This window comes from Neophocaena asiaeorientalis, unplaced genomic scaffold, assembly GCF_003031525.2.
Source record: "Neophocaena asiaeorientalis asiaeorientalis breed wild unplaced genomic scaffold, Neophocaena_asiaeorientalis_V1.1 scaffold177, whole genome shotgun sequence".
NCBI classification, from domain to species: domain Eukaryota; kingdom Metazoa; phylum Chordata; class Mammalia; order Artiodactyla; family Phocoenidae; genus Neophocaena; species Neophocaena asiaeorientalis.
This window is the reverse complement of record NW_020172779.1, coordinates 2742781-2759744: the sequence shown is the minus strand read 5'-3', so window position 1 is coordinate 2759744 and position 16964 is coordinate 2742781. Positions and strand designations below refer to the sequence as shown.

Below are 16964 nucleotides of genomic sequence, written 5' to 3'. Positions count from 1 at the left end.
TTTGCTTTTCGTGTTTCGGAAAAAATCTGTGACTCCTTCCTTGACGCTGATTCTTGATAGGACTTTCGTGAGTTCAGCTTTACCCACTCAGCCTCGGGCTGCATTATTGAAAGGAGGTGAACTTTTTATCACCTGTGGTTACAAACAGCTGTTATTTCAGCCCCACCCCCCACCCCCGAGTCGGGAATAATCTATACACACATTCCTGGAATTGAACACAGCTACAGATGGGTTGATAATCCAATGGACTGATGAATCTAAACGCATTTTCATTCATGGAGGATGGAGCTAAATGAAGAAGGATAAAACGTGCATTGAACTGTATCATGAATTTCTCAAACTTCTTCCTTTGGTTTCTTAGGAACTGCAGAGCAGCATGTAGTGGCCCATCGAACTTGGGGAGCTGGCAGTGCGACTGAGCTAGTCCAGGGGATCTTCACAGAAACGGCAATCGGGGTCTTGGTCGGCTAGAGGTTCCATCTGAATGGTGAGTGAGTGCACAGGAAAGCTATTGCTGAGGGCTTTCGCAATTTCTCTCCGAACCACCTGGCTGTCCCGTCTGGCTGCTGTTGATAAAGAATCACAGTGAGATTGGCACTGATTTGTACACACGGGCGACGTCGCATCTCCAGCTTTTGTCTTTGATCTGGTGGGGTGGGGCACAGGCAGTGCACTCAGAAGGAACCATGATGGCTCTGACAATCAGCTACATTCACACAGACAAGACAGGGGATATCCTAGTGCTGCAAAGCACCCCGTCACTCTGGGAACTCTTCTCGCCCACAGCCTCTCTGGAGTCTGGCGCTCCTAGGAGCTGACTATGAAAGTGGAGATAAGCCATGAAAAAGCCAAGTCAAAACTATTATTTCTTATACAGCCCTGCTCACCAGTTCCCTGGGTTCTCTGGGTTGCCACCCTTATAGCTAATCAGAATTTATATCAAGGATAGTGACAAGAGCCAGGAAGCATTTAGAGCAGCAGACCTCACTGCCATCTTTTCTCTTGTCCCCAAAGGTATCAGGAGGCTGTAAAGTTCCCTCCGTAGTAACCTGATTGTTTACTAGATTCTTCCGTTTGCAGTGAAATATTGGTGTAGTAGAGGCTGTAAATTCCCTGCAGCCCCATCCATGCTTCTCAGCAAAGCTGAGGATGTCTGAGAAAGCACAGTCCTCAAATGACTCTTCTGTTCTCTGCCTCTAAGTAACTTCATGAGTTATTTCTTAGAAGCCTAATATGTCATCCTTAGCCTGAGCTGTCTCCCGAGGCAGTGCCCATTTTCTCAGCCCTAGGATGTATCACGAACAAAATCACCTTCTACTTGAAAAAGTAGTTTTGGGGATAAACCCCAAATCCTAAGAGTTATCTCACATGGTTACAGAATTTCTAACCATTCAGTAAAGGAACCACCATTAATTCTGACTAGAGTATCTTTTAACTTTTTAGAACCTTAAGGATGGGACCATCTTTCTCTTTTTGGTGATAGGCAAAGCATCTTACACACCAAAGATACTCAATGAAGATTTCTTCTTAAATTCTTCCTCTTATTTGACCGATAGGACATCAAGTCAAACAGAGTTTAAGGCCTTGAAGTTTGGGTGGCCTTTTAGCCTTTTGTTCTACTCTCTAACCCTCTGCAGTCGGCCTCCAGGGTTGTCATAAGTATCACTGTTGCCACGACGGCACTGGCAAGGGGGACGATTTTCAAAGGCCCTTGGTCACGCAAAACACTTTACAGTTGTTTTGGCAGGGGCAACAGACAAAAGGGCTCCTCTACCAAAAGGAGGGAAACTACGGACTTTACAGGACAAGGACTGAATTTCGTCCAGGGTGTTTACAAAACTCACTGACCTGCAGTAACGTGAGCTGAGAGAATCACTTGGTTCATTGTTAGCGACCAGACGTGCAAGCTGTGCACAGACACCACCCCATCCACCGCTAAAACGAGCTCCTTCACACCATTGTAACTCAGGTTCTTTGGCACACCTGCCAAGAGGACAGAGTGGGAGGCTGTTGTTATCTCACTAAATACAGCTCAGTGCAATGGCCAATCGAGGACAGAAAGCCCTTAGTAAATTACTAACTTGCCCTCTCCATTTATGGTTTCTTATTTCAAATATTTACAAAGCAGATTCACCCGACTATTTCAGAGGTTTTACCATCAATCACAGGTTCACAAAGAATATTTGCAGGTTTTACTAGGCAATCATCAACAGCAGTCATCACCCTTCATTTTCAGAGTGTATGGTTTACCCAGTTATCTTTGAAATTATCTGGAAAGCAAAAGGAAGTCACATGGGATTTGGTATCAGATTATCGCGGGTTGGCATCTGACTACAACTGTTGTGAATCTACCCAACTCTTGGAACTTGTCTGATCCTTAGAACATTTGTAGTAAAATAGGGATGATAAGAACAATATGTAGTTAACAGAGTCCTTTGGGGACTCTGAAAATATCTCAGAAAATAATCTGTCCTTTGAAAACTCTACTGCTATCCAAGTGTTAGTTATCCAACAGGTCACTTAGTGAACGGTGTTAATAGGGGATCCTAATGTTGTAATACCATCTCATTATTCAGTCTGTAGAATTTCTATTATTTTCGGTATCTTAGGGTTTAATATTAGGGCCACAGAATGTAGTAGTTTGACTTTCATCCTTGTTTCTAAAGGAACAGTGTGGGACACACAGGAAGGTGGGAAATCTGGCAGCCAATCACCTATTCTTTGGGGCTGAAGGAACTGGGGTATCTCTAGCCTCGAGATGAGAAGGCTAAGGGAAGTAGGATTACTGTTTTCAAACATTGCAAGGATTGTCACATAGAAGATGACAGGATATGAAAGTGTAAGGGCCTGAGTCAATGGTTGGTTAAAATCATAGAAGACATCGGTTTGATATAAGAATTAAAAAAAAATCAACTCAACTAGTACAGACGTGGTAAAGCCATTTGATGCAATAGGTAAATCCTTGTCAACTAAAGTTGATCCAGAGAGGATGCTGTAGAAGAGATTTCTAAGGATAAACACTTTTTAGCTTCCACTTCAATTGTATACATACATCACAAACACCTGGTGTGTTTGTTAAAAATAAATATGCCTCGGCTCCATTAAAATGCTCCTGAAGAACATTTCTGTGTATGAGGCTCTGAAATCTATACGCTTTCATAGCAGCTCTTGCTCTGGGATACACATTAGTGTCACCGGGGAGTTTTAGAAATCCTGATGATTTCTAAAATGATCAGGAAATGTAGAAATTTCTAAAATGATTTGTTGGGTTACACCCAAGACCAATTAAGTCAGATTCTCTGGGGATAAGACCCAGCATCAGTATTTGCTTAGCTCATTTGGTGATTCTAACTGAGTCAAGGTAGAGGACCATTCCACTAATATTTACCAGCTACTGGGCAGCTCTACCTTACGGTGGTTCTCAAGCTTGGCTGCATGTTGAAAAACATCAAAGCCAGCCCCTATTACATCAAAATCTCTGGGTCTAGGGCCTGGGTATAAGTATTTTTTAAAAGCTTCCCAGATGACTGTAATGAGCAGCTAGTAGAGAACCACGTACTTAAAAGGAATAGGGAATCCTTAACTCTCCTTTTTCAGGATTTAAGAACCTTGCTCATGGGGATTTCCTCCTTGAGGCTAACTTAAAATTTACTACAGTTTGAGTTTAGTTTAGTCCCACTTCATATTTCATAGAACTTGTCAACACGGTTTTTTACTCTGTGAGCTGCACAAAGCTCAGGGTACTAGAAACAAAGAAGTTCTTGTCTCAGATTAGCCATAGAATGTGCATGGAGTCGTGGGTGAAAGTGTTACGTCATCATAGTAATAACACCTTTATTGAGAAGCTGCACGTCAAGGTTTGTATTGAGCACTTTATTTATAGTGATTATTTTATTTAATAGTCATAAGAACTTTAAGAGCTAGTTAATGAGTGTTACAACTCCTGTTTGACTGGAGAAGAAAGTGGGAGTCAGAGGGGTTAAGAAGAATTGCTAAGGCCACATAGGTAAGTGGCATGTCAGATTCTAAGGTACGTGCTCTGCGTGTGGAGTGTCATGCAAATGCTAGACTCCACGTACTGTAGCCCAAAGTTGACTATTATGCCCAGCGTGTCATCTCTGGAGAGTTTCATCTGACCCTTTGAAGACCTGCTGTCATTCATCTCGGACCCTTGAGATGAACTCATGATCCCACTACCTCTTTTTCTCTTGCCTCCTTTATCACTTGACTTTTATGGAGAATGCGAGTCCACTGTTACTTATTTTTCTCTATGAAATAATATTGACAAGCAAAAGGATATGTTCCCATTGGCCTCAATGTTTCATCACACCTTAGAAAGCTTTTTCTTTCTGGGGGAGAGCCTGCAAAAATATTAATGTATCCAGGAAAATACCCAGATTCGTTTTCAAAAAAATAATTACCCAGGCTAATAAGTATATGAAAAATCACTCAGTATTCTTCATAATTAAAGACTTGTGTATGGAATCAGTAAGATAATATTCACCTATCAGATTAGAAGAGAATCAACAGTTTGACAATACCCAGTGATGGTGACGATGTGAGGAAATGAACACTCTCTTACGCTGTTGGTAAGAAAGAAATTGATATGGTATCTTTGGTAGGAAGGGCAATATCTATCAAATTTGAAAATGCACATAACTTCTGAAACAGCAATACACTTCTAGGAATTATTAGATTATTATCTAGGAATATTATCTAGGAATAATTAGATATACAATTGCTAAAAATATAATTGTAGCATTATTTGTAATGTCTGTCAATAAGCAGGTATTGCGATACGTGCTTACAGTAGAATAGAATACTTTGTATCCATGAAAAAGAATGAGGTGTATCTATGTATGTACTAATACGGAAAGATCTCCAGTTGAAAAAAGTAAGGTGCAGAACAAAATATGTATGTAATCCTAGTTTGTGTAAAAAAGACACATGCACTATATATATATATATATACACACACATATACACACATGTATATATGTATATTGCATGTACACATATATGTAAATGCATAGATATTTTTGGAAAGATATATGTCAACTTATTAGTAGGTGTTACTCCTGAATAATGGGACTGAGAATTCAAAGGTAGAAAAATGGAGAGACTTCTTCTTATCATTTTATACCTTTCCATCTTTTTAAAAAAAATTTTACCAAGTACAAGTATTATTTTATGCTAACCTAATTTGAAAACCTAATTTAAAAATTAAGCATCTTCCAGATAGGAGTTACCTGCCAGTTTCAATAATTAGTTACATTTTTGCTTAAATAAAAAAAAGATAATCAGGAGAGAACGTCTGTACTGAGAGATAAAGTGGAATGTAGTCATCTCACATTGTACACACATTTGTCTTTTCTCCACCTTCAAGTCAGTAAGTTCTGTAACAGCAGTAACAGCTGCAGCTCAGTGCTTGGCCCTCAGAAAAGGAAGTGGATGCATCTGTGACTTGACAAACCAAATATTGTCCCCTTCTGAGCGAGGACATTCACTTGTTACTCAGTGATGTTTGACTCCGTTTTCTGTTTCACTGTGGTCAATCAACATTATCACCTACCAACGATTATCATGTCCTCTGAGAACAAAACCTTTAAACGTGTACTGAGCAGTGAATGCTAAGCTAGGGAAGGGGGAGCTGTCGTGAAGGCAGCTGTACTCTGAGACTGTGTCTACCTTCGGTCAAAATGTGCTGGACAGGAAAGAGAAGCTCAGCCGACGTATGGCTATTTTTTTTTTTTTTTTGCGGTACGCGGGCCTCTCACCATTGTGGCCTCTCCCGTTGCGGAGCACAGGTTCCGGACGCACAGGCCCAGCGGCCATGGCTCACGGGGCCCAGCCGCTCCGCGGCACGTGGGATCTTCCCGGACCAGGGCACAACCCCGTGTCCCCTGCATCGGCAGGTGGACTCTCAACCACTGCGCCACCAGGGGAGCCTTATTTTTGATCATCTGAATGTTTGATAAGATGCAAATCTCTGGTTGTGATTGAATTTTCTAAGCGCCACTCCCAGTGTCCTCATGGAAGAACCCTTTCAGGGGTATGAAGAGACTAGTCCAGTGGTTCTCAAAGTACGGGCCTCTGCCCAGCAGCGGCAACGTCTTGTTAAAATTCAGATTCTCAGGCCTCGCCCCAGGCCTACTGTCTCAGGAACTGTTGGGTGGGCCCAGCAGTCTGTTTTATCAGACCCTCCAAGTGGTTCCGATGCCACTGTCTGAGAACTGCTGGCCTAGTCTAATGAGCGTTTTAGGCAAGTCCTTCATAGTAGCTATAATGCTGCCTGAGGGATAGATTTATTCAATATTTCTTAGGTATTTGCCACATATTTAGGGATAACTTTATATTTTTGCTGTATCTCCCTCACTGAATCACTCATTCTGGTGTTTGTACGTATTGTTTTTATACTATGCCATATCATTTAACAGTTGCTGAAGAAAACAGAAGCCAATCCTTTTTATTTATGTATTCCCATTGAATAAAAATCATATTTTTTTTCACAAAAATTTCTTGTAAGTTTACACTTTCCCTATAATGCAGACTCACAGTGAGCATGCCTTGAGGCCATTCCCTTTTGTGATTATAAGGAAGAGAAAACACAAATGCTGGGAATAATAAGAAAATCATTCCTACCTTCCATGAGTAAGATGGAGAAGTCCTTTAAGATAGTGATGGTGCTGGCCAGAACCAGGATGGAAAAGACAAATGTGCAGATCGGGTCAGCCATTTTATAGTCTGGCTAGAAAATATGGGGATTTCAGTTAATTGAATCCAGGCCTCCCATGCGGAAAGTCTGATGGATCAAATAAGTAAACCCTCATGCTTCCTTCCCTCCCTGTCACCCATTCACCCTCCTGACACTGAACTCCAACTCAGAGGCAAGACTTCCTGAAGACTCAGTCCTTCTTCTAAGCTTTCAACTCTCAGTGACTCAAGAAAGGGAGACCATAGGACATGCTCTCCCCACAATTTAAGAAGTAAAAAGAGTGATATCCTTGAGTGCGCTCTCAAAAGGCCTGATTTAGCTTCTCTCAAATTAATAGAAGTACAGAGAATGTGATGAAAATATGCACACATTTGTACAACATTCAATGACTGTTCATCCTTAATTATGATGAAAAGAAAGGATATCATTTGTTCAGAGGTTGCATGTAACCAAGGTATAGCCAGAGCTTGGTCTTGGCAGACTGGGTTAGTTTACTTCTTTCCCTCTTAAATATGACACACACTCAAGGCAGGCATCTTTGATACAGTCCAAAGAATATGTACTGAGGCCTCATTCTCGTGCTTTCTCACCGCTGGAGCCCTTGGCCTCAGGGTAAGACACCTGCTGTTCTGCCCGTGATGAAGTTCTGGTGCCACAGAAAAATTTGTGCCTCATTACTTCTAAGAAACCCGGCAAGAATAACCTTGGTAAGAGTACTCTCAAACTTCACTCGCCCTACAATTATGAACGATTTGGTCTTAAACTTAAAGCTTTTAGTGAGGATTTGCCCAATTGAATTCAGACATGTCTTTGTAATTTTTATTTACATGTTTTCATTTTCCACTAAAAATAATAGAGTCCTTGCTAACTGGGCAGTCGTGATGTGAACAGACAGAGCTATACACTCCTCTCCTCCATTACCCCCCTACCTCCGCGCTTACACAACTCTGTTGGTTCTTGGTATTACCAAATAGAGATTTGTAGTGAATATTTGTTTGGGGTCAGAGGCCCACTCAGGATCTATTCCAAGTTTCAACTGACACCCTGACTTTTTGGAAATAAGTTACCTGTCTCCCATGGTGGGAGATCAGTCAGGTGCTCTACCCTCCCCAGCCAAACAGCAGATACAAGACCCAACCTATGTCAATTGGGCTCCATTTCCCAGAAATATGAGTCTTCAGCAGAGTGACAAGAACAGGAAAAAGATTAGTTGAGTCACATTCATTTCATCATGGTGCCTGGGACAGAAGTTGGATAGTTTCTGAAGTCTAGATACCAAAAGTTGCTCTTTATTCTACCTTGATTTCTGTAGAGGAGTACATCCAATAAATTTCAGCCAATGAGTCTACTTTTGGCTTAAGTGAGCTACAGACCTTTTCTGTTGATTACAACCCAAGAACCCTAAGTTATTCATGGTTGCATTGCAATCCATCTTAACCGCAGAACAGAAAGAACTACTTTCTTGAAAGATGGGCAGCCCTACAGTTAAAGACATAGCTCTTAGGAATTTGGAAAGTCTAAGGTTTCAAGCTTTGAAAGTTTCTTTGTTTAAACCTTGTAAAGTAGTTTGTGTAGGCAAACCGGCTGTCCACCCTCATTTAAGTTAATAATGGAGGGTCAGCTTCTGTACCACCTAATCTATAAAATCACTAAGACAGTGAGTAAACTCCAACATACTCACCTTAAAGTAGATAATAAGTGCACTGGTTAACACACTGATGCTCTGAAATAGATCTCCAAGGGCATGTACAAAAGCAGCTCTGACACTGGCATTAGCTTGCACTTCTTTGTGATTGTGGCCAGCGGGTCTCTGGTGCAAAATCACACTTAGTCTGGAAGAAAAAGCAATGTCCTTGGCCCACGAGACTAACCCTTAAAAATCTGTGCGGCACAATGGGGAGTTGACGACAGCATGTATTACCCAAAATGGCAAAGAGTTGAAACATTAATGCTTTATAGTGGACTATTTTTAACTAATTTTGAACACAATGGTATCATGGAATTTAAAAAAGTTCACACAAGGATAGACAATGAAGATTCACCTCAGTTTTCTTTTCCATCTAATTAACACTACTCTGTTTCATTTTAAAACTGGAAACCATCACCTCTTAGGTAAATGCCAAGTATTTGACAATGAGGAGGGGAAATATTTATTGAGGGTCTACTGAATGTCAGGCACTGAGCTAGGCTTAAAGCTGAGCTTTGGTGGGAGCTTAATTAATGTGCTGGTTTCAAATGCAAAAAAGCAGCAGAAAACAATAAAACAAAATAAGTAGTGAACTTATTCAAAGTTGGATTTTTTAATCTTTTATTTTACTTAATTTTGTTCATTTCCATGAGAATTGGAAATTTGAATAATTCCCTAATGGCCAATGATGAGAGTACTGTGCTATTTATCAAGAGACTGAAATATATTAATGTATTACAATGTATATAAATGTTATATGTATATATAACATATTGCATAATTTAACAGCTCCAATCCAAGTCAAAGAGACTAATAGTGGGCCCTATAAATTATGTACCTGATTCTGTTTATCCACAACTTTAGGAGTAATCTCTCTCTCTCTTTTTTTTTTAATATATTTATTTATTTTTGGCTGTGTTGGGTCTTCGTCGCTGTGCACGGGCTTTCTTCATTGTGGTGCGCAGGCTCCTTGTTGTGGTGGCTTCTCTTGTTGCAGAGCACAGGCTCTAGGCACATGGGCTTCAGTAGTTGCAGCACGCAGGCTCAGTAGTTGTGTCTCATGGGCTCTAGAGCGCAGGCTCCGTAGTTGTGGCACGCGGGCTTAGTTGCTCCACGGCATGTGGGATCTTCCCGGACCAGGGCTCGAACCAATGTCCCCTGCATTGGCAGGCGGATTCTTAACCACTGCGCCACCAGGGAAGTCCAGGAGTAATATCTCTTATGTTTTGCCTAGAAACGCTTTCTGTACATTTTGGAACAAAGGTTTAAAAAAATAATTTTTCAGTGCCATGTATCCCAGTCTATTTGCAGGTAGGTGTCTGTTAAATCTCAGGCCATCGTCACAAAGCAGAGAGACTGCTATCCACCAAGATGTGAACATTACATAATTTACAGCTTTTAGATTGTCAGTGTTTGGGCAGAAATTCACCCTCAATTAGGAGTTACCATTTAAAGTTCTTCAGACAACCTAACATGCCTAGCATACATGGCAGACCTAGAAAGAAGTTAATAGACTTTCTTTCTAGGTCTGCCATGTATGCTCATCACATTGTTATCCATTCTTTTACTCATTTTGTATTTAAAAAGAAAACTTACTTAGGGATTCTTATATGCCAGGCACTATTAAATGCTTGGGGCATAAAGGTGAAAATAGACGTAGTCCCTCCCCCATTGTAGCTTTAAGTATGATGGAGATGGCAGAGATTTTAGAAAGACACACATAAATGGAAAATTCTAATTATACTAAGTCTATTAAGAACTGGTGCTACAGATAGTACAACAGGGGACTCTGATTTAGTTAGACAAGGCAATTGAGTTGGATTTGAAAGGTTATACTAGAGTTAAATAGGCTAGTTAATAGGCTAGGAAATGTTGCAGGCAGAGAAAAACTTAGCCTTAAGGCGCTGTCCGTAATCTTCATCCGAGAATCCCGTAGCAACTTCTGTTAGAACTTTCTACCTTGATTTTGGGCTCCCAAGGAATAGATTTATTCCCAAATTATGGTTCTGATATCTCTGCGGTCAGACAATACAGCATCTAGCAGAACTTGAAACCTGTGATCCCAGTTCTGGGAGTAAACATTCGAGTCACTCAGTATCCTTATCCATAAATAACTTCCTGCTTGCACAGGGAAGTCAATGCTTTTCAATTCCCTGGTCTTTGTAAGCATGAAAAGCACATGTAGTATTAGGGTCGAAGTTCGAAAGCAGTGGTAGTAAAAAGGAAATTTGGATGGTATCTATTTCGAAAGTCACACTCGATCATCAAGGTGCCAGATTTATGCGGTAGTTAACCGGGTGCATTCTTCATCTTTATGCGGCATACACACAACCTATGTGACATATGACTCGGGAAATTATTAACATTTTTATTGTTCCTGCCGCCCTGGGGACATATTGTTCTTCTTATGCAAAGATGATGGTATTGACTCCCAGTCAGCAGGACATGTGGTCTGGCTTATTTGTCTCCTAGTAGTGATAGATTTGCATTGATCTTCCCATACTTTTTCTCCCAGGGCCAATATGAAACACATTTTCAAGTTAACTGGGTAGAAATAGTGATCTAGTCAGTGACAGCAGATCAGATACCACTCTTCTAATTGTTTAGCTTAGAGATTTTGAGCAATGGGTCCCAAACTAAGGGATGAGGAACTGAGGCAGGTACAAGCTAAGGACATGAAAGTGCCTGGAGGAACTTATTCAAAGTACACACGCTCAGACTACCCTCTAATTCCAGGGATTCCTTTGTGCCCAGACTACCCTCTAATTCCAGGGATTCCTTTGTGCCCGCTCTCAGAAAACAAAAACAAAACAACGCTGTTTAAAATGCCATTCTTCGTCACTGTCTTCTTCCATTCGTGAACCTACCTCATTGAACGTATCATGTTACATTGCAAGATAGACAGGTGATACGTGGATGGTTTTCTATTGCTGCTGTAACAAATTACCACAAAGCCTTTGTGGCTTAGAACAACATAAATTTATTATCTTACGGTTCTGGAAGTCAGAAGTCTAAAATGAGTATTCAGGACTGCATTCCTTCTGGAGGCTCTAGGGGAGAATTCATTTTCTTACCTTTTCCAGCTTCTAGAGGTCACTTACATCTTCAAAGCCGGCAATGCAGCATCTTCTCTCCCCTCTGACCTCATACTTCCCTCTTATAAGGACTTTTGTGGTTACATTGGGCCTATCTGGATAATTCAGGATAGTCTCCCCTTCTCAAGATCCATCCTTAACCACATTTGCAAAGTTCCTCTTACCATGTAAGTTGACATATTCAGAGGTTCCAAGGATTAGAATGTGGAAATCTTTGAGGGACCATTATTGTGACTACCACAGATGATAGGTAGGTAGGTAGATGGATGGATGGATGGATGGAAGGATAGATAGATGGAGTTTAAAGTAACGTTGCCCAAAATCAGACTATCAAATCGGAAAGATCAAATCAACCAAAAAGAATCAAAGCCCTGGCTTCAGCTCCGCATTGTCATGAGCAATCAGATAGTTCATTTGGGAAGACCAGACCAGTATGGCAAGGATCACATGTCCAGCAGGGCATGATCACATTTCCTCTAAGAATGATTTAAGACTGCCTGGATGAGAGAATGGACCAAGAGATGGAAACTAAAGAGAGAGTTTAGCTAGCACAGCTTAAGAGTTTTCATGCAATCATAATGATGCAAAGCTAAGATAGACTGCTTTTGAGAGAAATAAATTCCTTATTATTCTGTTAAAATATATGAAACTAATGACCACTTTATGGGGATATTGCAAAAGAGAATTCAAAAGTAGAAAGGGGACTGAAGTAAATAAAAATTATCTCTTCCAACCCAGGTCTCTGGGAACTCATAATGTGTTCATGTAACAAAAAGAATAGGAGTAGGTCACATCCCACATGGAACCATCAATTTGTGTGAGAGAGTAGAGTGGCTAGAAGCTCAATTCTGGGTTTGGTGGGTCTGTTTTCAAATCCTGCTCTGCACTGCCTCATTGGCAGTTTATTTAACCTCACTGAGCTTCAATTTCCTAATCTGTACGGTATGCGTGTTGTGAACATTGAGCTCGATAATGTAAATAGATCAAAAGATCTCAGCGCGTTCTCTGGCACATAGGAAGCATTCAAAACGGTAGCTATTAGAAGCCAATATTAAAACACACTGTAGGGGCTTCCCTGGTGGCGCAGTGGTTGAGAGTCCGCCTGCCGATGCAGGGGACATGGGTTTGTGCCCCGGTCCGGGAGGAATTAAAAACAAACAATAGCAACAACAGCAAACCCACAAATCTATGTCCAGACAAGCTTCACGGGCAGTGTGTGGGGTGACTTACATAATGTTCGCTGCCACCGCACAGCTCGAAACAATGATCATCACGGTCGCCTGGATCTGGTAATTGGAGTACAGCAGGCGTTCATATGCTAGGTACACCAACACACCAGTCACCACCCAGACACATAGGATGGACAGCAGGGCACCAAGGATCTCTAGGGATTCAAAATGCACACAGACACACATACACAAAGAATTTGTGAATCACCTTAACCTCCCCAAGAGTCATAAGATATTAATGCTCCATTCCCCCCCAAAAAAAGAGAGGCTTCACACTAGCTTACTCGGTGATTCGCAAAGCAAAAGTGTGGATGGATTTTAGCACTAAGATGAGACACGTTAATGTTGTATTCATAAAACACCAGTGTCTGAGTTCATTATGCTCCATATTACTAAGTAATTTTCAGCAAATTTTTAAAGCATATTAATGGCTGCCTACCCTTGCTGTTTTCCTGAGAGATTTTAATTTCAACAGGTGCTAAAATGATTGAAACTTATTAGGAGATGAAATAATGGGACACAGAGTAAAACGTGTTTAGAAACTCTTAATTTTGCCATAAAACACTTACAACTTGCCAGCACTGTAAAATAGTAAAAAGGGAATCCTTCAGAGACTTAATGAAAATGAGTTTCATATGCCAACCCAACATATTATAAACACAGAGACAAACTCCAAGGTATATCAACACTCTAACTGCATTTTACAAGCAAGAGTAAGGAAAAAAAGTGTCAGAATGTAGACATTTACATGAACATTTAAAGATAAGATAGTGTTCAGGCTTCCCTCTAAGTGAAGTATGTTTGCTCACTTAGAAGTTCCTTACACCTCACCTTGATCTTTCACTCAACCTTGTAAATAGGTTCTAAAAACCTACAAGGCTCTAGAAATATTCTGTGAGTCAGTGGTCGGGCACATTTCATAATTCCGACCTTCCCCCTTTTAAAGCAGAGCAATGTAACATATTATTTCCCAGACTTCAGTCATTTACATACACTTTCATGATTTTTACCATATTCACATGCCCCCTGTCTCATTGGCCACTTAACACCCTATTTTTTTTTAATTGAGGTGTGGTTGATGTACAATGTTATGTAAATTTCAGGTGTATGAGATAGTGATTCAAACTTTTTAAAGGTTATATTCCATTTATAGTTATTATAAAATATTGGCTAGATTCCCTGTGTTATACAATATATCCTTGTAGCTTATTTATTTTATATATAATAGCTTGTAGCTCTTAATCCCCTACCCCTATCTTGCCCCTCCCCGCTTCCCTCTCCCCACTGGTAACCACTAGTTTGTTCTCTACATCTGTGAGTCTGCTTCTGTTTTGTTATATTTACTAGTTTGTTGTAATTTTCAGATTCCACATATAAGTGATATCACAGAGTATTTGTCTTTCTCTGTCTGACTTATTTCACTTAGCATAATGCCCTCCAAGTCCATCCGTGTTGTTGCAAATGGCAAAATTTCATTCTTGTTATGGCTGAGTAGGATTCCATTGTATGTGTATGTATACGTATGTAAATATGTGTATATATACACTACATCTTCATCCCCTCAGCTGTTGGTTGCTTCCATATCTTGGAAATTGGAAATAATGTTGCTATGAACATCGGGGTGAACGTATTACCATTATCTTTACATAAACTCACTTTTTGTACTTAGCTTCTTTCTCAACAAAGTTATCCATGAAGTTACATGTTTGATGTAAACAAACATGTGCTAGTTGATTTGTGCTAGTTGATTTTCACCTATAGATCTATGGAGGTGCTGCCTGATATGGTAGCCATCAATCACATGTGGCTATTTAAATTTAAAATAAGTAAAATTAAAAATCCAGTTCTTCAGTAGAACTAGCCACATCTAAAGTGCTCCATGACCACACTGTATTATCTATTATACAGTATTTCCCTTGAAGCAGAAAGCCCTATTGAACAGCCCTGGTCTTCTACAGTGTCAGTGCTCACAGACTTCCATCACCAGGATGAGAAAGTTCAAGCAGCATTCTAAATTCTGAGTCTTCCCTGTGTTTACAAAGCAGCTTTGACCAATGGTATCATAAAGGGTAAAATACATGTAAAAATTTATGCAGATAAATGATGGGTGCTCAGCCAAAGGTACATGTTTTCCAAGTGTAGCCCTATTCAGGGACTGAAAAGCATCTTAAATCACATTGTCACCAAGTCTTTTTATTGATGTTTATTGCCTCACCCCTCCTTCTCTCTCTCTCTCTCTCTCTCTCTCTCTCTCTCAGTGTTAAAGGAAAGGCAGTCTAAAACACCTGTGTTGATAAGTTGTTTGACATGAAATTAGAACTTCCTATCCTTCTAAACTTGAAAAACCACAATCCACAATTGTCAGCCTACAAGCTGTGGTCTCTGTCTATTGGCACCTTTTGGTGAACGCTGGCCGTGTTAGCATGTTGCCCAAAGCTCTGCCCTCAGATCTCCTCCACACTGATTTTCTCAACAGGTGTGAAAATATGGAATTGTACCTCTTTGTACACATGATTTGTACATTCAGCCAGTAGCTCCTCCAGCTGATATAAGGAATAATACAGAGGAGGAGAAGTGGAGTGACAGTATGTGTTGGAGAGCCAGGTGGATTGTAAAAATGAGCCACAGTAAAAGCTTCCCAGGTAGTAAACCCTCATCATACCTGGGCCCATTCCTAGACAAGAGCAAGCTATCACTCGTCAAAGAACCAGATCTAAGAAAGAGGAAAAATAAACTTTCATTGACTCTTCTTCCTCCTCCTTCTCCTTTTCTTGTTGTTGTTGATGGCTGATTGAACAAGATATCCAGCCGAGCCATTCACTGAATGGCTAAATGCTGTGTGAGCAGGAAAGTCCATATTCTATCCCCAACCCCCCTATAAGAAGTTCTTCAATCTCTCCAACTCTCTTTGCTTTACTTTGCAAAATGGTAGAAGCTTCACCCCACCCTCTCTCCCAGATGCCGAGTCATTTAATGAATGGTATCATGGCTGTTACCGCACACTGAGATTCTTGGACTGGGGTGTTTGCTAAAGTGATGTATGTGTTCCTGTTGTCCCACTGGAGTTAGAGGTAGCGCCATTAATCTGGCTGTTAGCAGAATTAGCATTGAGAACACACATTACCACGTACCTCTAAGGGATTTTCAAACAAGGCTTTGCACTGTCCCTTCCATTTTTATCCTCGGTTTGACTCTGCAGCATTACTCTGTGTCAATACTCAATTGATGAACTGTACCTGCCCGGTGCCATCCAAATGTTAGCCGCTTGGAGGGGGGTTTCGATGACAACCCCAAGGAGAAGAGACTGAGCAGGAAACTGGTCAGGTCAGTTAAGAGATGGGCAGCGTCTGTGATGACAGCAAGACTCCCAGCAATGTGTCCACCTGGGGGATGCAGAATAGAATATGGGGTTAGGGCCCCAGAGTGCAACTAGATCATATACATACTAACCGCGGTTGGTGAAAATGCCACAGACTCACAGAACGGAAGACGAGAAAGGGTCTTAACTTTGATTTAATCCACCTCTTTCCCCCAATTTGACAAGTAAAGAAACCAAGATCCAGAGAGTGCGTAGGATTTGAACATGTAGAAGTGAATTGCATGAGAGAGGCCATTCCTGGGATAAAATGTGGGGAACATTTGAAGAACATCCCAGTTAGACTGGGGCATGAGGATTCAAAAGAAATCTAAAAAGAGGAGGCAGGAGAGGTGCAGGCCAGATTGCAAGGGTCTCCAGACTGAGGACCTGGACTCTGGTCTGTAAACCAAATGACACAATCTGGCCCCCTGATGTGCTGTTATTTGACTTGTAATTTTACCACAGTCTTTACCACTTCCTTCTGCTCCGCTAATTTATGTTATCCACCTGGTTTTGAGATCGCTGTTCTGAATAGTGGGGAGGAGTAAGAAGAAAGGGCATGTACCTTCCAATGAGATTCTTTTCTAAAAATCTCTGTTTTATATTGGAGTAGAGTTGATTTTCAATGTTGCGTTAGCTTCAGGTGTACAGCTAAGTGATTCAGTTGTACATATACATATATCTATTCTTTTTCAGATTCTTTTTCCACATAGGTTATTGCAGAATACTGAGTAGCATTCCCTGTGTTGTACAGTGGGCCCTGGTTAATTATCTATTTTATATATGGTAGTGTGTATATGTTATATATAGTAGTGTGTATATGTTAACCCCATACTCCTAATTTATTCCCACCCCGTTTCCCTTTGGTAACCATAAATTT

At 40.8% G+C, this 16964-nt stretch overlaps 1 protein-coding gene across 1 annotated transcript in view; it reads right to left on the bottom strand.

Annotated features, from left to right (window-relative positions):
- Window positions 1-420: 420 nt before the first annotated feature.
- The window catches only part of SLC30A8 (solute carrier family 30 member 8), a 35110-nt gene continuing 18566 nt past the window's right edge, over window positions 421-16964 (bottom strand). Inside the window, exons 3-8 of the mRNA XM_024741295.1 lie at window positions 15963-16109; window positions 12728-12881; window positions 8397-8547; window positions 6643-6748; window positions 1849-1983; window positions 421-566 (exon numbers count right to left, since the gene is read on the bottom strand). Of these exons, the coding sequence (XP_024597063.1) occupies window positions 421-566; window positions 1849-1983; window positions 6643-6748; window positions 8397-8547; window positions 12728-12881; window positions 15963-16109 (839 nt within the window). The remainder of the gene's footprint in view (window positions 567-1848; window positions 1984-6642; window positions 6749-8396; window positions 8548-12727; window positions 12882-15962; window positions 16110-16964) is intronic.